This window comes from Mustela nivalis, assembly GCF_964662115.1.
Source record: "Mustela nivalis genome assembly, chromosome: 9".
NCBI classification, from domain to species: domain Eukaryota; kingdom Metazoa; phylum Chordata; class Mammalia; order Carnivora; family Mustelidae; genus Mustela; species Mustela nivalis.
In genome coordinates this window covers 85,559,758-85,575,903 of record NC_139028.1, presented here as the reverse complement: position 1 = coordinate 85,575,903, position 16,146 = coordinate 85,559,758, and the positions used below count along the sequence as shown (strand labels likewise).

The 16,146-nt window shown below is 39.4% G+C and overlaps 1 protein-coding gene across 3 annotated transcripts in view; it reads left to right on the top strand.

Annotated features, from left to right (window-relative positions):
• The window catches only part of SLC5A12 (solute carrier family 5 member 12), a 54,385-nt gene that overhangs the window by 10,550 nt on the left and 27,689 nt on the right, over positions 1 to 16,146 (top strand). For all 3 annotated transcript variants that reach the window (XR_014298690.1, XR_014298691.1, XM_082682810.1), the window contains exons 4-9: positions 554 to 621; positions 4,951 to 5,105; positions 5,226 to 5,366; positions 11,168 to 11,297; positions 12,281 to 12,369; positions 15,685 to 15,797. Coding sequence is in view for 1 of the 3 variants with exons in the window: in XM_082682810.1 (XP_082538936.1) it covers positions 554 to 621; positions 4,951 to 5,105; positions 5,226 to 5,366; positions 11,168 to 11,297; positions 12,281 to 12,369; positions 15,685 to 15,797 (696 nt within the window). In the remaining 2 variants the exon portion in view is untranslated. The remainder of the gene's footprint in view (positions 1 to 553; positions 622 to 4,950; positions 5,106 to 5,225; positions 5,367 to 11,167; positions 11,298 to 12,280; positions 12,370 to 15,684; positions 15,798 to 16,146) is intronic.

The following is a 16,146-nucleotide window of genomic DNA, read 5'->3' as shown; positions in this document are numbered from 1 at the left end:
TTATCGAGACATATTTATTCATGGCTGATGTTTAGGTGGTTTCAAAGTCCTCAGACTAACTTTGTTAAGAAAAAGCAAACAATGTGCCTACTGTGTGCCATGCATTAGGTTATGTGTTTTTGATGCATATTCTCATAACAACCCTGTGAGGAAGCTACGGTTTTTAATCACACTTACAGATGGGCTACTGTTGTTCAGAAGGTTTAGAAATGTTATCTGCCACATAGTAAGTGCTCAATAAATATTTATTGATTTAATTTAAGAAAAGAAAAAGCAAAAGCAAACAAACAGTTGGTGCCAAGACCAGAAGCTGCAGAGTTTAGGAGGAAAGGTTTGGCTTTTAACATTACCTAAAAATTATAGACTGAGTTGAAGTATAACACTGTAATAAAATAATTTTTAACAGAGGTGAATATAATAAGAGAAAATTCTAATTTGATTTCCATTGACCCACAAAGAACACTGACAAAAATATTGTGACTTCTTTCTCATAAACCTTGCTCTTCTACTTTTCTCAGAGAAACTTCTTTCAATATTTTTTCTTCTTTTCTAGTGACTGGGTTTGATCTCTGGGGCTCTGTGTTTGCAACAGGAATTGTTTGCACATTCTACTGTACCCTGGTATGTATCCAACTGTGGAGAAGTATTTAACACTGTTTCCATAATAGGGGATAAGGGCAAATCTCTGGCAATAGGGCATCTAATTAAAACAGAGATTGCTATTCCAAAATTAAATAGAAATTTGCTAGCTTCTCTGTCACAGTTTCCTGAGGAAGGCGCTGTTCTTTTATTTAAAATTCTTTCAGTGCCATTAGCAGAATTGGGTTCTGGTCTCCTTTGAGAAAGCCATGGCAAAGAAAAGATTTCATGAAAGAAATCCCTTCTTGCTCAGAGGATAAGGGACCATAGGCAACCGGCAAGAAAACAATGTTCTTGTTAACGTAATTATGAACCGTAATTATACACTTATAGCTTATACACTTATAGCTGCCTAGTGATTGAGAAATATGCAATGCATGTATGAATGATAAAGGATGGCTGGTATTTTATAAACTTGAGGATTCCACAGCTTGTTGTTGTTTCTTATTTATTGATAAGCTTGGATTGCAGTAACATTTGGTTTAACATATGCTCAGTTTTTCATCAAGGAATCTGAGTGCCGTTGGCAACATATTTATATAATTGTTAATATCAGTTTAGTTCAGCAAACATTCATTGAGCATATATTATTTATCATGCTTTGCAATGGGAAGCTTTATCCTTCTGAATCATTGGCACCCATAGACAGAGGCTGTAAATAACCAGTTAAAAATATGACACTGGTTTTCAGAAAGCTAGGTTATCTTTCCTCCTCTGTAGAGAATAACAAAGTAATCCTATATTATCATAGAGCAGACCATCTAGATATTTTGGCATTGTGTGCATATCAGAGACTCTTCGGACTAGATCATGAAATATACAACTTAAAAATGCCCTTATCTCTCCTTTTCATGCACGCAATTCCCACCATCTCTTTTGCACTACAGAATGTTATCTTTTTTTTTTTTTTTTCTCCGTTCCATTCTCACTACCATAGCTTTATTCCAGACACACATCTCTTACGTAGGTTAAAAATAAGCTCCTGCTCCTTATATGTCTGGCCATATCTGACAGGATGACTAGATACATTGTCAGAGACATTGCCAGGCTTCTTAGCAACAATAATGGAAGGCAGAAACAATGAAATAATATCTTCAAAGCATTGATGGAAAACAATTGTCAACATAAAATTGTGTATTCAGCAATACTAACTCTTAGGAATGGTCAAGAACCAAGAGAATTTACCACTAATCTATTTTTTTCTGAGAAAAATCTAGAGGAGTACTGTGGGAAGAAGGAAAATGATCCAGTTTTTGATAGAAGTAATGATAAGAAAATAAAAATAGTGAACATTTAATAAGTCAGTCAAACAATTTTTGGTGCTTGATGATTAAAAAATAACTTTAGGGGCACCTGGGTGGCTCAGTGGGTTAAAGTCTCTGCCTTTGGCTTAGGTCATGATCCCAGGGTCCTGGGACCGAGCCCCACATTGGGCTCTCTGCTCCATAGGGAGCCTGCTTCCTCTTCTCTCTCTGCCTCCCTTTCTGCCTACTTGTGATCTCTCTCTCTGTCAAATAAATAAATAAAATCTTTAAAAAAGAAAAAAAAATAACTTTATAGTATAGTATAACATGCATGTCTAGTTATATATTATAATTTATAATATAAAATATACTACTACTACTAATTATTATTAATATATGTAATTTGGGGATTAAGAAAAAGAATAACCCTCATTTGGACAACAATAGCATGTAAATCAGGAAGACAGTAATCTGATCTGACAATTTTATCATCTTTGAATTGTTAGGGATTAAGACATTCTTTAAATATAGACTCTAACTTAAAAATTTATGGCAAAATGATCAAAGTGGAAAAAGGGAATTAAAAAAGACAAAACAAAATCTCAAGTGAGTTAAGCAAGAGAAGAGGATAAAAGCATAGAGGAAGCACAAATAGAAACGAAAAAATGATGTCAGACACAAGTCTGGATATTTTAATAATTGCAATAAGCTAAAATGAACTAAATTTGCTACCTCTTAACCTCTTAATTGGTTTCAGTGTTTCCTTCCAGCCTGCATGCTTCCAGAAGATTTCTCTTAATCACCTATTTCTTCATGCCACTTAACTGACCCAATTCCCGCCTCACTTCCCATTGTTCTCAGGATCAAGTATAAGCCTCTTAGCCTAGTGCCTGAAATCTCTCCCGATAGGAGTCCGTGTCTGCCCATCTAATCCCTTCCCACACCTCTGTCCCATCTCTCCTGTCTCTAGGCAGGCTGCAAGCTTCCAGCTCTCACTGCAAGGGTGGTTTATTTGTCTAGCACGTGTTGCTCATGTTGCAGTCTCTTTATGATCCTGCGGATGGTTGCATATCTAAAATAAGCAGTTGAAGAGGTTAAAACAATAGCCCCTGCCACCGAAGGGCTTGCCATTTAGTAAAGTAAACGTTCCAGTTCAAACAACACAGACTGATTAAATACATCAGTGGCACCGCTGGATCAGGGTTATAGGTCAGTGGTGTGTGTGTGTGTGTATCTCACTGTATGAAGGAGTTACAGAGAAATTTTCATGGTGGCTATAATCTGTCTTTTGATATACGTTTGATAAAGCGATTGGTTCTCATGCCTCATGTCTAGCTGAAGTTCAGCTTTAAGCACAGTTTTACATAACCAGTAACAAGGAGCTGCCGAAAACTGAGGTCTGTGACATTTGGTCTTTGTATCACTAAAATCTGATGTTGTGATGTGGATTTGGAAGGCTTCATATCTTTAGAGAAAATCATAAGACTATTACTTGGGAAGCAGGAGGTAAACACTGATTATTTTTCAAGTCAGGATGTGAACACAATATACAAATACGATGCCTCTGGCAAGAACTTTAATGTCTACTTATGAAATTGCATGGTAATTCAAAAGAAATGATGGGACAACCTCAACGTCGTCTTTCTTCTTAAGATAAAGATGAAGCCTGTCATCTTTTCACAGGAGTTCTTGACACTCTGGAGGAGTAACTGGGGATGATAATTCTGTTTTTCAATGTTAAAAATACCACATCATTCCATTCTCATAATGCTTATTCATTTTCAGCCCCCCCCTTTTTAAGATATCTCTTTGTTTCATCTTTCCCAATTTGCTCATTCCACCTCGCTGTAGTCCTGAGGGATTCTATACCTGGATTACTCCGGCAGCCTTTCTCGCCTCCTCTCCCCTTGCCCACGTGCTCTCAACTAGAATTGTGCATTAGAATCCTTGTGAGAGCTTTCAGAACATATAGACGACCGGGTCCCAACCCAGACCTCAATTTATTCAGAAATCCTTGGGGTTGGTGCTAGGACACGGGCATCTGTGTTTTGTTTGTTTTCAAATTCCCCAAGGGAGTCTACAGAGGATCCAGTTTTGATAAGCAGCCCGCTAACCTCATGCCTCATGGCGCTGTCCTGAGTTCTGCTGTGAGATTTATCCTCCGCGAAGTCTGCCCTGCTCACTTCACTCTTCCACCATCCTCCAGCTCTTAAAACTCCTTACTCCATCAGTATCTGGAACCGATCATTCTTTCCTAGTTCTTTTCTTCTTTCTCAGCATTCTACCATCTCAGTCCCCCCAAATTTATTTATTATCACTAAATTTACAAAAGAAAAAAAGCTGGACCCAGATGATTATCCTCAATTCCCCCATTTCCTCATCATCTGTATTCAGTGATTCACAAGTTGTGTGGATTTGACCTCCCAGTTTTCTTTCGAGTCCATCCATGTCTTTCCATCTCTACCCTGCTGCAAACCTTCTTCAAACCTCTGTCCTCTTGGGCACAGACTGCTGAAATCAACTCCGAGTGTCTCTATCGCTCCTTTTTTCCCTTGGCCCACCCATCTGTTATCCACACAAACACCCCTGAAACCACGGAAAAGCAAACGTCAAAATCTCTCATCATGTAAATCTCTTTAATGCTCTCTCACTGCTCTTGAGAAATCATCTAAGTAGCCTTGTCAAAATCGGGGTGTTCTGGCCTCTGGCAAATTCAGCAACTTCCCTTTGGGCATTCTGTAAATACCTCAATCTACATATTCTAGTATTCTTTCATTTCTCCGGGCAGCCATACACCTCCTCCTCCGCACATGTTGTTCCCCTATCCTCTTGTCCTCCGTACCTGGTAAATTCCCCCTCATTCTTCAAGACGAGGCTAGAGAAAGAAGAAAAGGAGGGAGGTAGGGAAGGGGGGAGGCAGGGTGGGTTAGAGGAAGGAAGGAAGGGGAGGAGGAAGGTAGGGAGCAACAAAAGGAAAAGAAGTATTGCATCAGCAGAAAAGTTATAAAGAATTGGAAGACTTACAGGCTTCCCTTCTGAGAATTCACATCCATTCTCTCCATTTCAGGGAGGATTAAAAGCAGTGGTGTGGACAGATGCATTTCAGATGGTTGTCATGATTGTGGGCTTCTTAACAGTTCTCATTCAAGGATCAGCTCATGCTGGTGGATTGCACAATGTCATAGAGCACTCGACAAATGGATCTCGACTAAATATATTCGAGTACGTCCAATACTACTTTCCCATATTTTATAATGATATAGCTGTATGATCTCAGTGACTAAAGTAATATTTGGGCATCAAAAGAACATTTTTGTTCACTCGCGTCTCTCTGCCTCCTAGCTTTGATGTAGATCCTCTCAGGAGGCACACGTTTTGGACAATCTCAGTGGGGGGAACTTTCACCTGGCTCGGAATCTATGGAGTTAATCAGTCCACCATACAGCGCTGCATCTCTTGCAAAACAGAAAAACATGCAAAACTGTAAGTTATAAATAAACATTTCAGTTTTCTTTGCCCTAGTGGGTACTTATTATATGCTTCCGTGTGTGTGTGTGTGTGTGTGTGTGTGTGTGTGAGAGAGAGAGAGAGAGAGAGAGAGAGAGAGAAATGGAAAGTTTTATTTAATCTTCTAAACAGTTTTTTGAGGCAGGCAGGCATTACTAATCCCATCTCAGCAAGGAAGTGTGTTTGAACTTACATTTCTGCCTGCCTTTGCTCTCCACCGTTTGCCACCTGCACTTACTGAGAACTTAACTAGGTGAAATTAGGTGCCCTGGGTGGCAATGCAGAGGTAAATAGCATATTTTGCTTCCTTAGAGTTTCTGTGACGAGATGGTCCTTTTGGCTGACTTGATTCAGCCTGTGGTCTCTTGAGCTACTGTTTTTCTTTTGATGGATAGATCCTTAAATTTTCCAAGAAGAGGTTTAAAAGAAGGAAAGCCAAGGTAATAAGACAAGTCATAATGGGGCTTTTGCCAATCCAGCTCTTGCTGATCTAGCAGTCACCAGTCTTGCCAGGTGTGCTCGCACTGAAAGACCCCAGCAGGGACACAGCTTGGGAAGCCTCTTCCAAGTCATGCGATGCATCCCGTGCCCTAGAGTGGGGATTGGAGGAAGTCATGCATTATTCTGCAGACGTGACAGAAGTAAGCTAGACTTGCGTCTAAAATGGAATCTTATCCCCATTGTTCTGTCCAAATTTCCAGCATCCCCAGATTTGTCAGGATGTCCTCAACTTTTCTTCAAGTGAGAAACAACCACTGTGACTATTTCCCCAACTGATTTTAAAATACTTCCAATGCATAGTTTTTTTTTATTTAGACTGAATAGAAAATAACTTTGCTGGGACATGGTTCACTGTTTTGTAATCTGAATTCCAAGAGACTATATTACTTATGTATTTCCTACACTCACAGAAGGAAGAATTGAAGGCATTATCTAGTGTTCCATTAATTTGCTGATAACATATTTATATCCTATTACATTAAATAATGTTAACATACCCTCCATACAAGATTATCATTTTGTATCAAATAGCTAAATTGTTGAAAATGTAATTAATATCAAGTGTGATTTGGATCACGCAATTCATTTAAAATTAAAGTTCTTAGAGGCTTTTGGCTGGCTCAGTTGGTAGAGCAGGGACTCTTGATCTTGGGGTTGTAAGTTCAAGCCTCACATTGGGTGTAGAGCCTACTTTAAAAAAAAAATAGGTAAAACGAAAATTCATTTAAAATTCTGCCTTAAGGGGCACCTGGGTGGCTCAGTGGATTAAAGCCTCTGCCTTTGGCTCAGGTCATGATCTCAGGGTCCTGGGATCAAGTCCCACATTGGGCTCTCTGCTAGGCAGGGAGCCTGCTTCCCCCTCTCTCTCTGCCTGCCTCTCTACTTACTTGTGATCTCTCTTTCTGTTAAATAACTAAATAAAATCTTAAAAAAAAAAATAAAATTCTGCCTTAAAATGAAGTTGATTGTATCTCCAAAAGGAAGGATATTTTTGTGAAATAACCAATAATTCTCTACTATATCTAGATTGTTTTTAATCTTATGTATTGTGTTATATTATTTTTTCTTGTGAACATGCCTAACTTCCCCCTATAACTCCAATAAGTAGTAGTGTGTACTCTTGAGTGTGTGCTTGTGTTTGTGTATCTTTAAGCGTCATTGAGTGAGTTCATCTAAATCAAACAAAAGTTGATACAATTACATTCATAATGTTTGCCTGGAGTTTGAAATTTATTGCATGAGATTTTACTGGCTATGAAACCTGTTGGAAAAGGAAAGATATTCATGGAGAAAAAATGTACACAATTTCCTAAGCATTTAGGATTGCAGCTCCTGGTTTCACCCATTTCCCCTTCTGTGGAAAGACCAGAGCTATGACAGGAATTTTGTGAGAATAAGGAAAGATGAAAAAATAAAACTTCTCTTTAGAACAGACTTCTCTGAGAGAATCCAAATAGATTTGGTTACTACAATAGAAATCAGTCAAAATGATCAGTCCAGTTGAACTGCATGCAGCTGGAAGGAAGCCTGCAGTGGGGATGTGTCATTTGTCACACCAGCTGAAGTCTCAAGGTCACTACTGGGGCAGCGGGAGGCCACTCGGAGCCAGCTGCAAATCTGCTCTCACCTAGGAGGCTCTGTAGAATGTTGATTAAATGCTCTGCTTCTGTTCAATTATCTGAGAGCCTGGTGTCATTAAAACATTCCATCAGTTTAGGAAAAGCTCTGCTACCTGGGGAAAATACAAACTGAAACATATGTAGGTGAAAATAGATCCATAATGTTCATACTGAACGTGTCCATGGGTTAAAACCAGAAGCAACTCGTTATATATGCATATAATTTCATGGCCAGGAATGCTGATTACTTACTCACTTATTACTCACATCACTGAATGATGTTAAGCCCTCTTGACCTTCCTCACACCCAGAAATAATGTCACCCACCATGTCATTTTAGATGTGCTCCTTGGAACCTGAACTCCTCTTGTTTCTAGACCCAAGTTTATCTTTTAAGATTGCTGATCATAAGTGGTGCAAGGAAGGTAGAAGGGGCTGATACCGATTTTTCTGTCCTTTCCCATTGCTAGCCCATCTTCTGGCTAAGATGAGCACACCCACACCAGTCACTTTTGTTTTATTCCTACTGCCTCAGTTTATTTTCCTCATTCATGTCTAAAATCATTGTATTTGTTAATTTCATTTCAGTGATGATCTGCTTCCAATCCCAGAATTTAAGCTCCGTGAGGAGGGGTTCTGTGTTACTCACAGCTCTACCCCAGGACCTAGAAGAGCCTGGTATAAAGAGATGCCTGATAAATATTTCTGAATGAATCAATGAAATAGTTTAAGTTACAAGTAGGAGAATTAGCTCTGTAAAGAATCAAAGTCCATTCCTTTTTTTTTTTTTAAGATTTTATTTATTTACTTATTTGACAGAGAGAGAGAGAGATAGTGAGAAAAGGAACACAAGCAGGGGGGATGGGAGAGGGAGAAGCAGGCTTCTCGCTGAGCAGGAAGCCTGATGCGGGGCTGGATCCCAGGACTCTGGGATTGTGACCTGAGCCGAAGGCAGACGCTTAAGGACTGAGCTACCCAGGTGCCCCTCAAAGTCCATTTCTAATGAAAAATTCACAGCACAAGGATTTTAACATTTAATACAATTTTGCCATTGGTTTCTCATTTCCCACTTCAATAACTTGAAATTATTTTGGATAATGTATGCATGTATGGCCATATAACCTACGTCTCCACAGAATGTAACTCTTTCATTCCTCATATTAGTCCCATAATAGAAGGAGAGCAGGTGTGTTAACACTCTTCTTAGAGATGATACAATGGTCTCAGAGTGTCACATGACCTATTTAACATCAGGTGGTTGTTAAGGATAAAGTTTTTTGACTCGCGGTCCAACATTCTTTTAAAGAAATAAGTGATATGAGGAGTACAACCATATTGTACTGAATTTCTACTACTAATTAATTCAGTCATTCAATTATTTATTACCAAAAATAAATAATTCCATGTCTTCTATGTGCCAGAACAATTCTATCGCACTGTGTTCGTTGGAGTGGGGGAGGAAACGAATAAAAAGCAAATGTATATATTTTACAATTTCAGATAATACTAAGTGCTGTCAAGGTGTAAACTAGTATAAGAAGTAGAAACTGATTAAGAGAGCAGGGATGGACTGTTTTGAATAAAAGATGGTCAGGGAGGGCTCTCTCGGAGGTGGCCTGAGTAAAGGTTTGAATAAAGTTGCCCAGAAAGAAGGACGGCAAGAGTACAAACAATGCAGTTAACGGGTATTGACCTCCTCACGTATTAATTGTATCCCCCAAAGGCTATCTCTAAATCAACCCCTCTAAATAAAAACAAACAAATCAACACAGCTCCACAAGAAACATTGTTAGAATACTCTCAAGGAAATAACTTCTAGGATAAGTCCCTTTTCTAATGTAAATAGTATGAAATAGAAACTTCCAAAGGAGAGACTCATTTAACCAGATTTGCTTCATAAATGGGTAGTTTGACTCAAGAGTTTTCTCTGGGTTATGGGCCCAGCACGCTTCCGCTGCGCCACTCTGCTACTGACTCAAGAGTTTTCTGAAAGCTAGGTACACCTGTACAGTATGGGCTTTCAGAGGCTTTGAAATTAATTTGTGTCCTTACATTTAAGTGTGGATGTATCTGATTCCCTTCAAGTAATGACTTGATCCAAGAAAATTCCCACTGTTCCTCTTCTGGCCCTTTGAAACTTTCTCCAGAATAAGGTGGTTTATATAAATCCAGCCCACTTTCAAGTCTCCCTTGAGATTAAGAAAACCAATGGGGCAGCTGGATGGCTTAGTTGGTTAAATGTCTGGCTTTTGATTTCAGCTCAGGTCATGATCTCAAGGTTGTAAGATCGAGCCCCTCATTGAGCTCTGCTCTGGGCATGGAGCCTGTTTGGGATTCTCTCTTCTTCTTCCTCTGCCTCCCACCGGTGCTCTCTCTTTCTCTAAGTAGATAAATAAAATCTTTCAAAATGTTAGGGTCTGTGATCAAAGGAGCAAGACTGATACAAAGCACACGTCAGGCAAAGCTTTATATCGCAACAAGCATCAAGAATCAAACCGACCGTACAAGGCCGCCTCTTATAGAGAGGCAAACCACCCGCAGCCTCACAGACTAACTTTCATAGAGCAAAGGCCATGTGGTTGAGCCTGGCCACACACAAGTGGCCAATGAGATTGTAACACACAGAGAAAGTTGCACAGTCAGGCTAGGTCACACACGGGTGGCCAGTTGAATTACAGTTCACCCTCTAGTAGCTATTTGAACTAGCCTATCACCTTGGTCAGAATTGGCGCCCAAAATGCGGGGCCCACATTCTTTGGTAGTTAGGGAGATAGTATGTGTGTTTACTGATTGGATGTCTCCACCTGGCCTTACTTGTCCTTGTCTCCCCGACATGCTTTTAAGTACGTTCCCCTGGGTTGGGGGGGGGCAGGGTCAGTTTAAGTTTTACTGCATAACCAACAAAATCACTGTTTAACCGAGATGGAATCACTCTGGCTAAATAGGCCCTTACAAAAAAATCCCTGAAAACTAGTAATATTTTTGACTTTCAAACACAACAATGAATACAAAATAACCATAGGATACTGCCACAGCACTCACACTGGAATAAAGCATATCTTTATTGTACAAATAAAAAGAATTGCTCCCCAGAATATGGTAAAATGACCTTAGGTTTTGCATATTTTCTATCCTCCTTTAAAAACAAAACAAAACAAAAAGTTCAACTTTAAATTTCATCTAAATCAATCTCCAAAGTGATTATTTCCAAAATGTGTCTACTTCTACATTTATCTCATTATCCCTCTGGAAGAAAAGACGTTAAAATGTAAGTTTGCTTTTTGACAGTTTTATGAATTGAGTGGGGGGAAAATCACTGTGAGTTATATAATATGAGTGATTGGTATGTGAAATTTCATCCAAGAGAATAGATCTTACACTACATGTTGAGATTTTGCAGAAAAACTCCTGATTTCAAAAGGAAAGCCATCAAAAATTTGCCTCCTTGAAATTTAATAATCAGTCTAAAGTGTAACATTCCCAAATAAACAAAAATTTGCAAATGTATAAATGTAATGATTCTTGAAGACTGTGGATTTTTTTTTTTTAATATAGCAAAAAATCCCTCCAAATTTTTTCCTTGAATTTTTGGTAATGTCTTCATCATACTGTAAAATGGCATAGAGACTACCAACAGAGCTTTTTGTTCTTTTCTAGAGCCTTGTATTTTAACTTGTTGGGTCTCTGGATCATTCTGGTGTGCGCTGTCTTCTCTGGCTTAATCATGTACTCCCACTTCAGAGATTGTGACCCTTGGACTTCTGGCATTATTTCAGCACCAGATCAGGTATGTGTTCCCTTGGAACCAGTGGGAAATGGCTGAGATGAGTGTGATTCTGGCCATGAATAAGTACTATGGGTTCTTCCCTTTTATCCCACCTGGATCTCAAGCCACTTTCTAACCCCTAGAGAGCTGAATTCTTTCCTCTCCTCTTGAGTGACATCACCACACACCAGGTTCTAAATGGAGGAGTGACACATAGAAGGATGTCTCACCTTGTCCATGAAGGAAAGTCCAGGGGCCAGGGCAAGGTTGAGGAGAGTGGAAGTTAGCCTTGAACCCATGGCTTTGGTTATTGATGTGACATTTCAGTTCTTTTTTTCTGTATGTCTCAAGGTTGATTAAAGATGCTTTATTCTAAAATTGAAGAATGACCCTTATTTCTATAGAGCTTCTGCTCATGCCTTCTCAACATAACTTAAACACCATCACCCTAAAATACTACATTAAAAGTGTTTTCAAAAACTGCATTTATGGAGAAGAAGAACCATCACCTCTCTCTCTTCGGCATATTCCACTGTCCCCTATGTCCTGGTAGGGTTCCTCTCTCACAAATCTGACTACAAAGTAGAACCATAATTCCTAGATTCCCTGAATATGTGTTTTAAGCATTTGTTGTTAGGATTTACATGCTAACATTAAGAGTAGACAGGCAAGGGATAGGCGTGTATTACAAACATGGGAAAAATAAAACAAGTTCCTGAACCTTCTGAAGTTCATCCACCGTTTCCCCTAATATCAACTTTCCCTTCTTACCCTTCACCTCCCCTCCAGTTGGAGCTGGACCTCAGCTCCATAAAGTTGGATTAATTGTAATCTCAACTGCCATTGGGTGACACCCTGAGTCCCCACAAACTCCTCTAGTTTTTTTTTTTTTTTTTTTTCTGTTTGTCTTTTTTCCCAACTCCTTTTGCTAAAAAGTGATGTGTTCCCATTTGAGACTCTGCTGCTAAGACCACTGATCCTGTCCGGTCTTCCCTTCCCTTCAGCTGATGCCATACTTTGTCATGGAGATATTTTCCACGATGCCAGGACTGCCTGGACTCTTCGTGGCTTGTGCCTTCAGTGGAACTCTGAGGTTAGTATTTTAGACAACACTCCACTCTGACGATGTAGAGGATGATGACGGTAGTGATGGCAAGCACAGTGAGGTGACAAGGGTGATGGTGGTCGTAATCACCACTTACTGCATATTGTGTGTCTGCTGCCCTGCAGGTTCATTTGCATGTTCACCTTCGTTGTTTGAGACGGAAACTGTACTTGTGAAACTTGATGAAGTGCTTTGGATTTGAAGATCAATGGGAAAGCATTAGAAGCGTTAAACTTAAAAATACACCCCCCCAACTATCTTACCAGCAAAAGATGGGTTTATTGGGGAATAAGAGAGAATGGAAATATGGGACAAGTAAGCTGAGGCAAAACCATAAGTAAGTGTGGGGAACAAAGGAAAGGTCTGCTTTTTTTGAGGAGGAAAGGAGTAAGTCCGGAAGGCTGGTATGGACTAAAAGACTGGTTGGAGAAAACCAGGAGTTCAAAGCGTGGTGGCTTTTCATTGGCTGAGTGGTTGCTGAGGGGAAAGAGACACTTCCCTTCCGGGTGGGATAGAGTAGTATCCAAGTGCAAGGTCAAGTCCCTCTCTTCCTGATGGGTCTGCAGTAGACTATAAGTGGTAGGGTATGCTTTTGTGAGGAGAAAAGGAGTAAATGACTCTTAGATTTTACCATTAACTGTGATATCAAGTTTTAATTTGGAAGATATTATTTACATCTAAGAATACTTATTTAAGGGGCACCTGGGTGGCTCACTTGGTTAAGTGTCCCACTGTTGGTTTTGGCTCAGGTTGTGATCTCAGAGTCCTGAGATGGAGCCTTGTCTTGGGCTGTGCACTTAGCACAGAGTCAGTGTGAGATTCTCTCTCTCTTCCCTGCCCCTCCTGCTTATGCTCTCACTCTCTCTAAAGTAAATAAATAAAATATTTTTCTTTTTAAAAAAGAATATGCATTTAAGTTAACAAATTGTAAAAAAGAACAAAATACATATGCTTATTCTACTTTTAGGAAAGATTTTGTCAGAGATATTGACTTTTATTAAATTTTTGGTATTTTTGAAGTGGCTATTTTGTAAACTTTTGGCATATTAATCTGTTGCCAGATTTTCAAATTAGCAATATCCTTGAACTTGTATAATGACTTTAACTCCCTTCTGGTGTAATTCTAGCTTAGTGTACTACTGAATTATTTTTGCTTACATTCTTTTTAGGATTTTGCTTCAGTAACACAAAGTGGTATTATTCTGTGGTGTTGAGATTAAGATCTCAGGGAAACTCAGGACCAAAAAATGAGCACCAGAGGATTAACCTCAAGGAGTGGTGGAATTCTAGCTTTTATTTTCCTCCTCTCTATAGAGCTTTACTTATTTATCTACTTTTTTTTTTTTTTTTTTAACTCTACGGCTGAGTCTCTCCAGACACAGAACATGCAATTGTCAACAGATAATCTCCCCATAAGAGAATGGATGGATCTTTTGGTCTCAAATCCAAAACTTCTAAGAAAGGGACACTTGGACAGTACATGCTATAGGGACATTCCTTCTGCTACAACTTTACGTCAGATGTTGAGTTTAGAAAGGAAAAGACAGGAATTGGGATACAATAAAGAGAGAGTGGTAGAGAGATAGGAAAAATTAAAGAGAGATCTCTACCATCTTACAGAAGTATTAGAATCTGAGAAATCAGCATACGTCTAATATACTTGACTAAAATGGCAACCCAGTAGAGTTTCTATATGAGCCAAAGTCAATGTTTTCCTTCCACTCTTTCAAAGGATTTAAGGGTCAACCCGAACATGTGAGACTTCCAGATGATATATTTTGAGACAAAGCTGTTGGGAATATGGACTCTTTTTACCTGGACACCTTTCCTTATTTGACTTTCATGGAGCCACAGGTAGAAGGAGAGTCTGGCAGGAAACACACAGCATGCCCTGATTCTCAGGAAAAAGAGAATGGTATCTCAAAGTACTTACAGTTTCAATTCCCCAGAACTGGGTCTTGGGAAATTTCTACTTGCAGTAACTGGCACTTAAGGAAGGAACTTTTAATTTTGCATACGAAGGACCTGAAATTGTTCCAACTAAAATAAACTACAGCTGAAATTATTCTGCATTACAGAAAAAGAAAATGTTTGGGTTTTCTTTCATGCTGTTGCCAACAGCTAGTTTGTCTTCAGATGACCCCTGGAGGGTAATAAAACAATTAGCCACTGAATATCAGTGGGAAATTTACAAACAACTGGTCAGGTTTTGTTCATCAGCTCACTTATTTTCCAGAACTTCTCTTTGTGGTTGTGATTTTGCTTCACATGAATTTAATACTATTACCTATTTTAGTAACTAAAATATTCCTGGTCTATATGAAGAATTAAATAAGATTTCATTCTATTCTGAAAAGAAAACCCAACTTTCAGGTCCTCTGTCATCAAAGTGAGTTTTAGGACCATAAGACTGGACTGTGGTTGAAAAGTCAGAGAGAATATCAAATCTTTTATGTAGTTTTTTCCTTTGTCTATCTTCCATCCTATTTTTTGCTCTGTTCTCCTTTACGGACTGCATTCTAAGCCTGGGGTGGCTTAAGATTGCTGAATGCAATAAGCTTTCCAGCTAGAGGCATTTAAGAGTAATTGCTCTTTTGCTCTAGAACATCTTTTTCCCCCCAATTTGCATGTGTTCTTTCAGTGCCTATCTTAATCATCATTTCCTAAGGGAAGAATCCCCTAACTTCATATTAGTTTAAGACTCTGCAAGGCATACTTTTATAGCACCTTGTTATTTTCCTTCTGAACAACTGTGATCAATTGTGTAAGTGGTTGTTGAATGTCTGTGTTGCTAAGTGTAAGGTCTATGTTTTTCTTGTTCACCATTGTGTGTCTGGTACCTAGAATGAAGACATGCATTAATGGTATGAATGAATGAATGAATGAGTGAATGGTGAGGGGCAAACTCTACTGATACCTGGATTAGGACAGTCACTGCCTCCAGCCTCAAGTTTAACCTAAACACACACACACACACACACACACACACACATACACACACAACCCATTACTGCCTGCCAATTCATTTAATGTCTTGTTCAGGGGCACTACTAGGTATTAGAGCATGAACATCAAGCTTCTTCACTAGAGTCTGAAGAAATCAAAGAGCACAAAGCACAGAGGCAGCTTTGAAGAGTGAGTAGGTAGGCCACCTAACTCTCCTGAAGCCCCAGAATAAGGACAATATGTCTGCATCTGGTTTTTGTTTCTCGAGCCCTGCCTTGTCTATTTGCCCTGAATGACGGGGCAGGCTGGTCAGCTTTATTTAGCTTGGACTATGTTCTTGCTTTTCTCTCCCTGTAGCACCGTGGCTGCCAGCATCAATGCCTTAGCAACAGTGACCTTTGAGGATTTTGTCAAGAGCTGTTTCCCCCATCTCTCCGACAAGATGAGCACCTGGATCAGTAAAGGCTTATGTAGGTACAGCCGGGGCGCCTTCTACCCATGAAATGTGCATGTGGTACGTGCTCTTCAGGACTCTGGGCCCAAATGCACCCTGAGCGTGTGAGGAATTGTACATAAAGATTCACACTTCCAAACCTGTCAGGAGGGTAACAGGAAAGAATTACCAGCTATTTTACCTTTCACCAACCTTCCATTCGACACTCTTCTGTCCTTATCTCACACTCTAGGTTTGTCACTTCAACATCTGTTTATGCCTTCTTCTGACCATATTTTCATCCCTCTACATGGAAACATGTTCTGCTCTCTATGGGTCAGTCAATTTGTCTACTAAAATCAGATTATTTCCTTTTCTTTTTATTA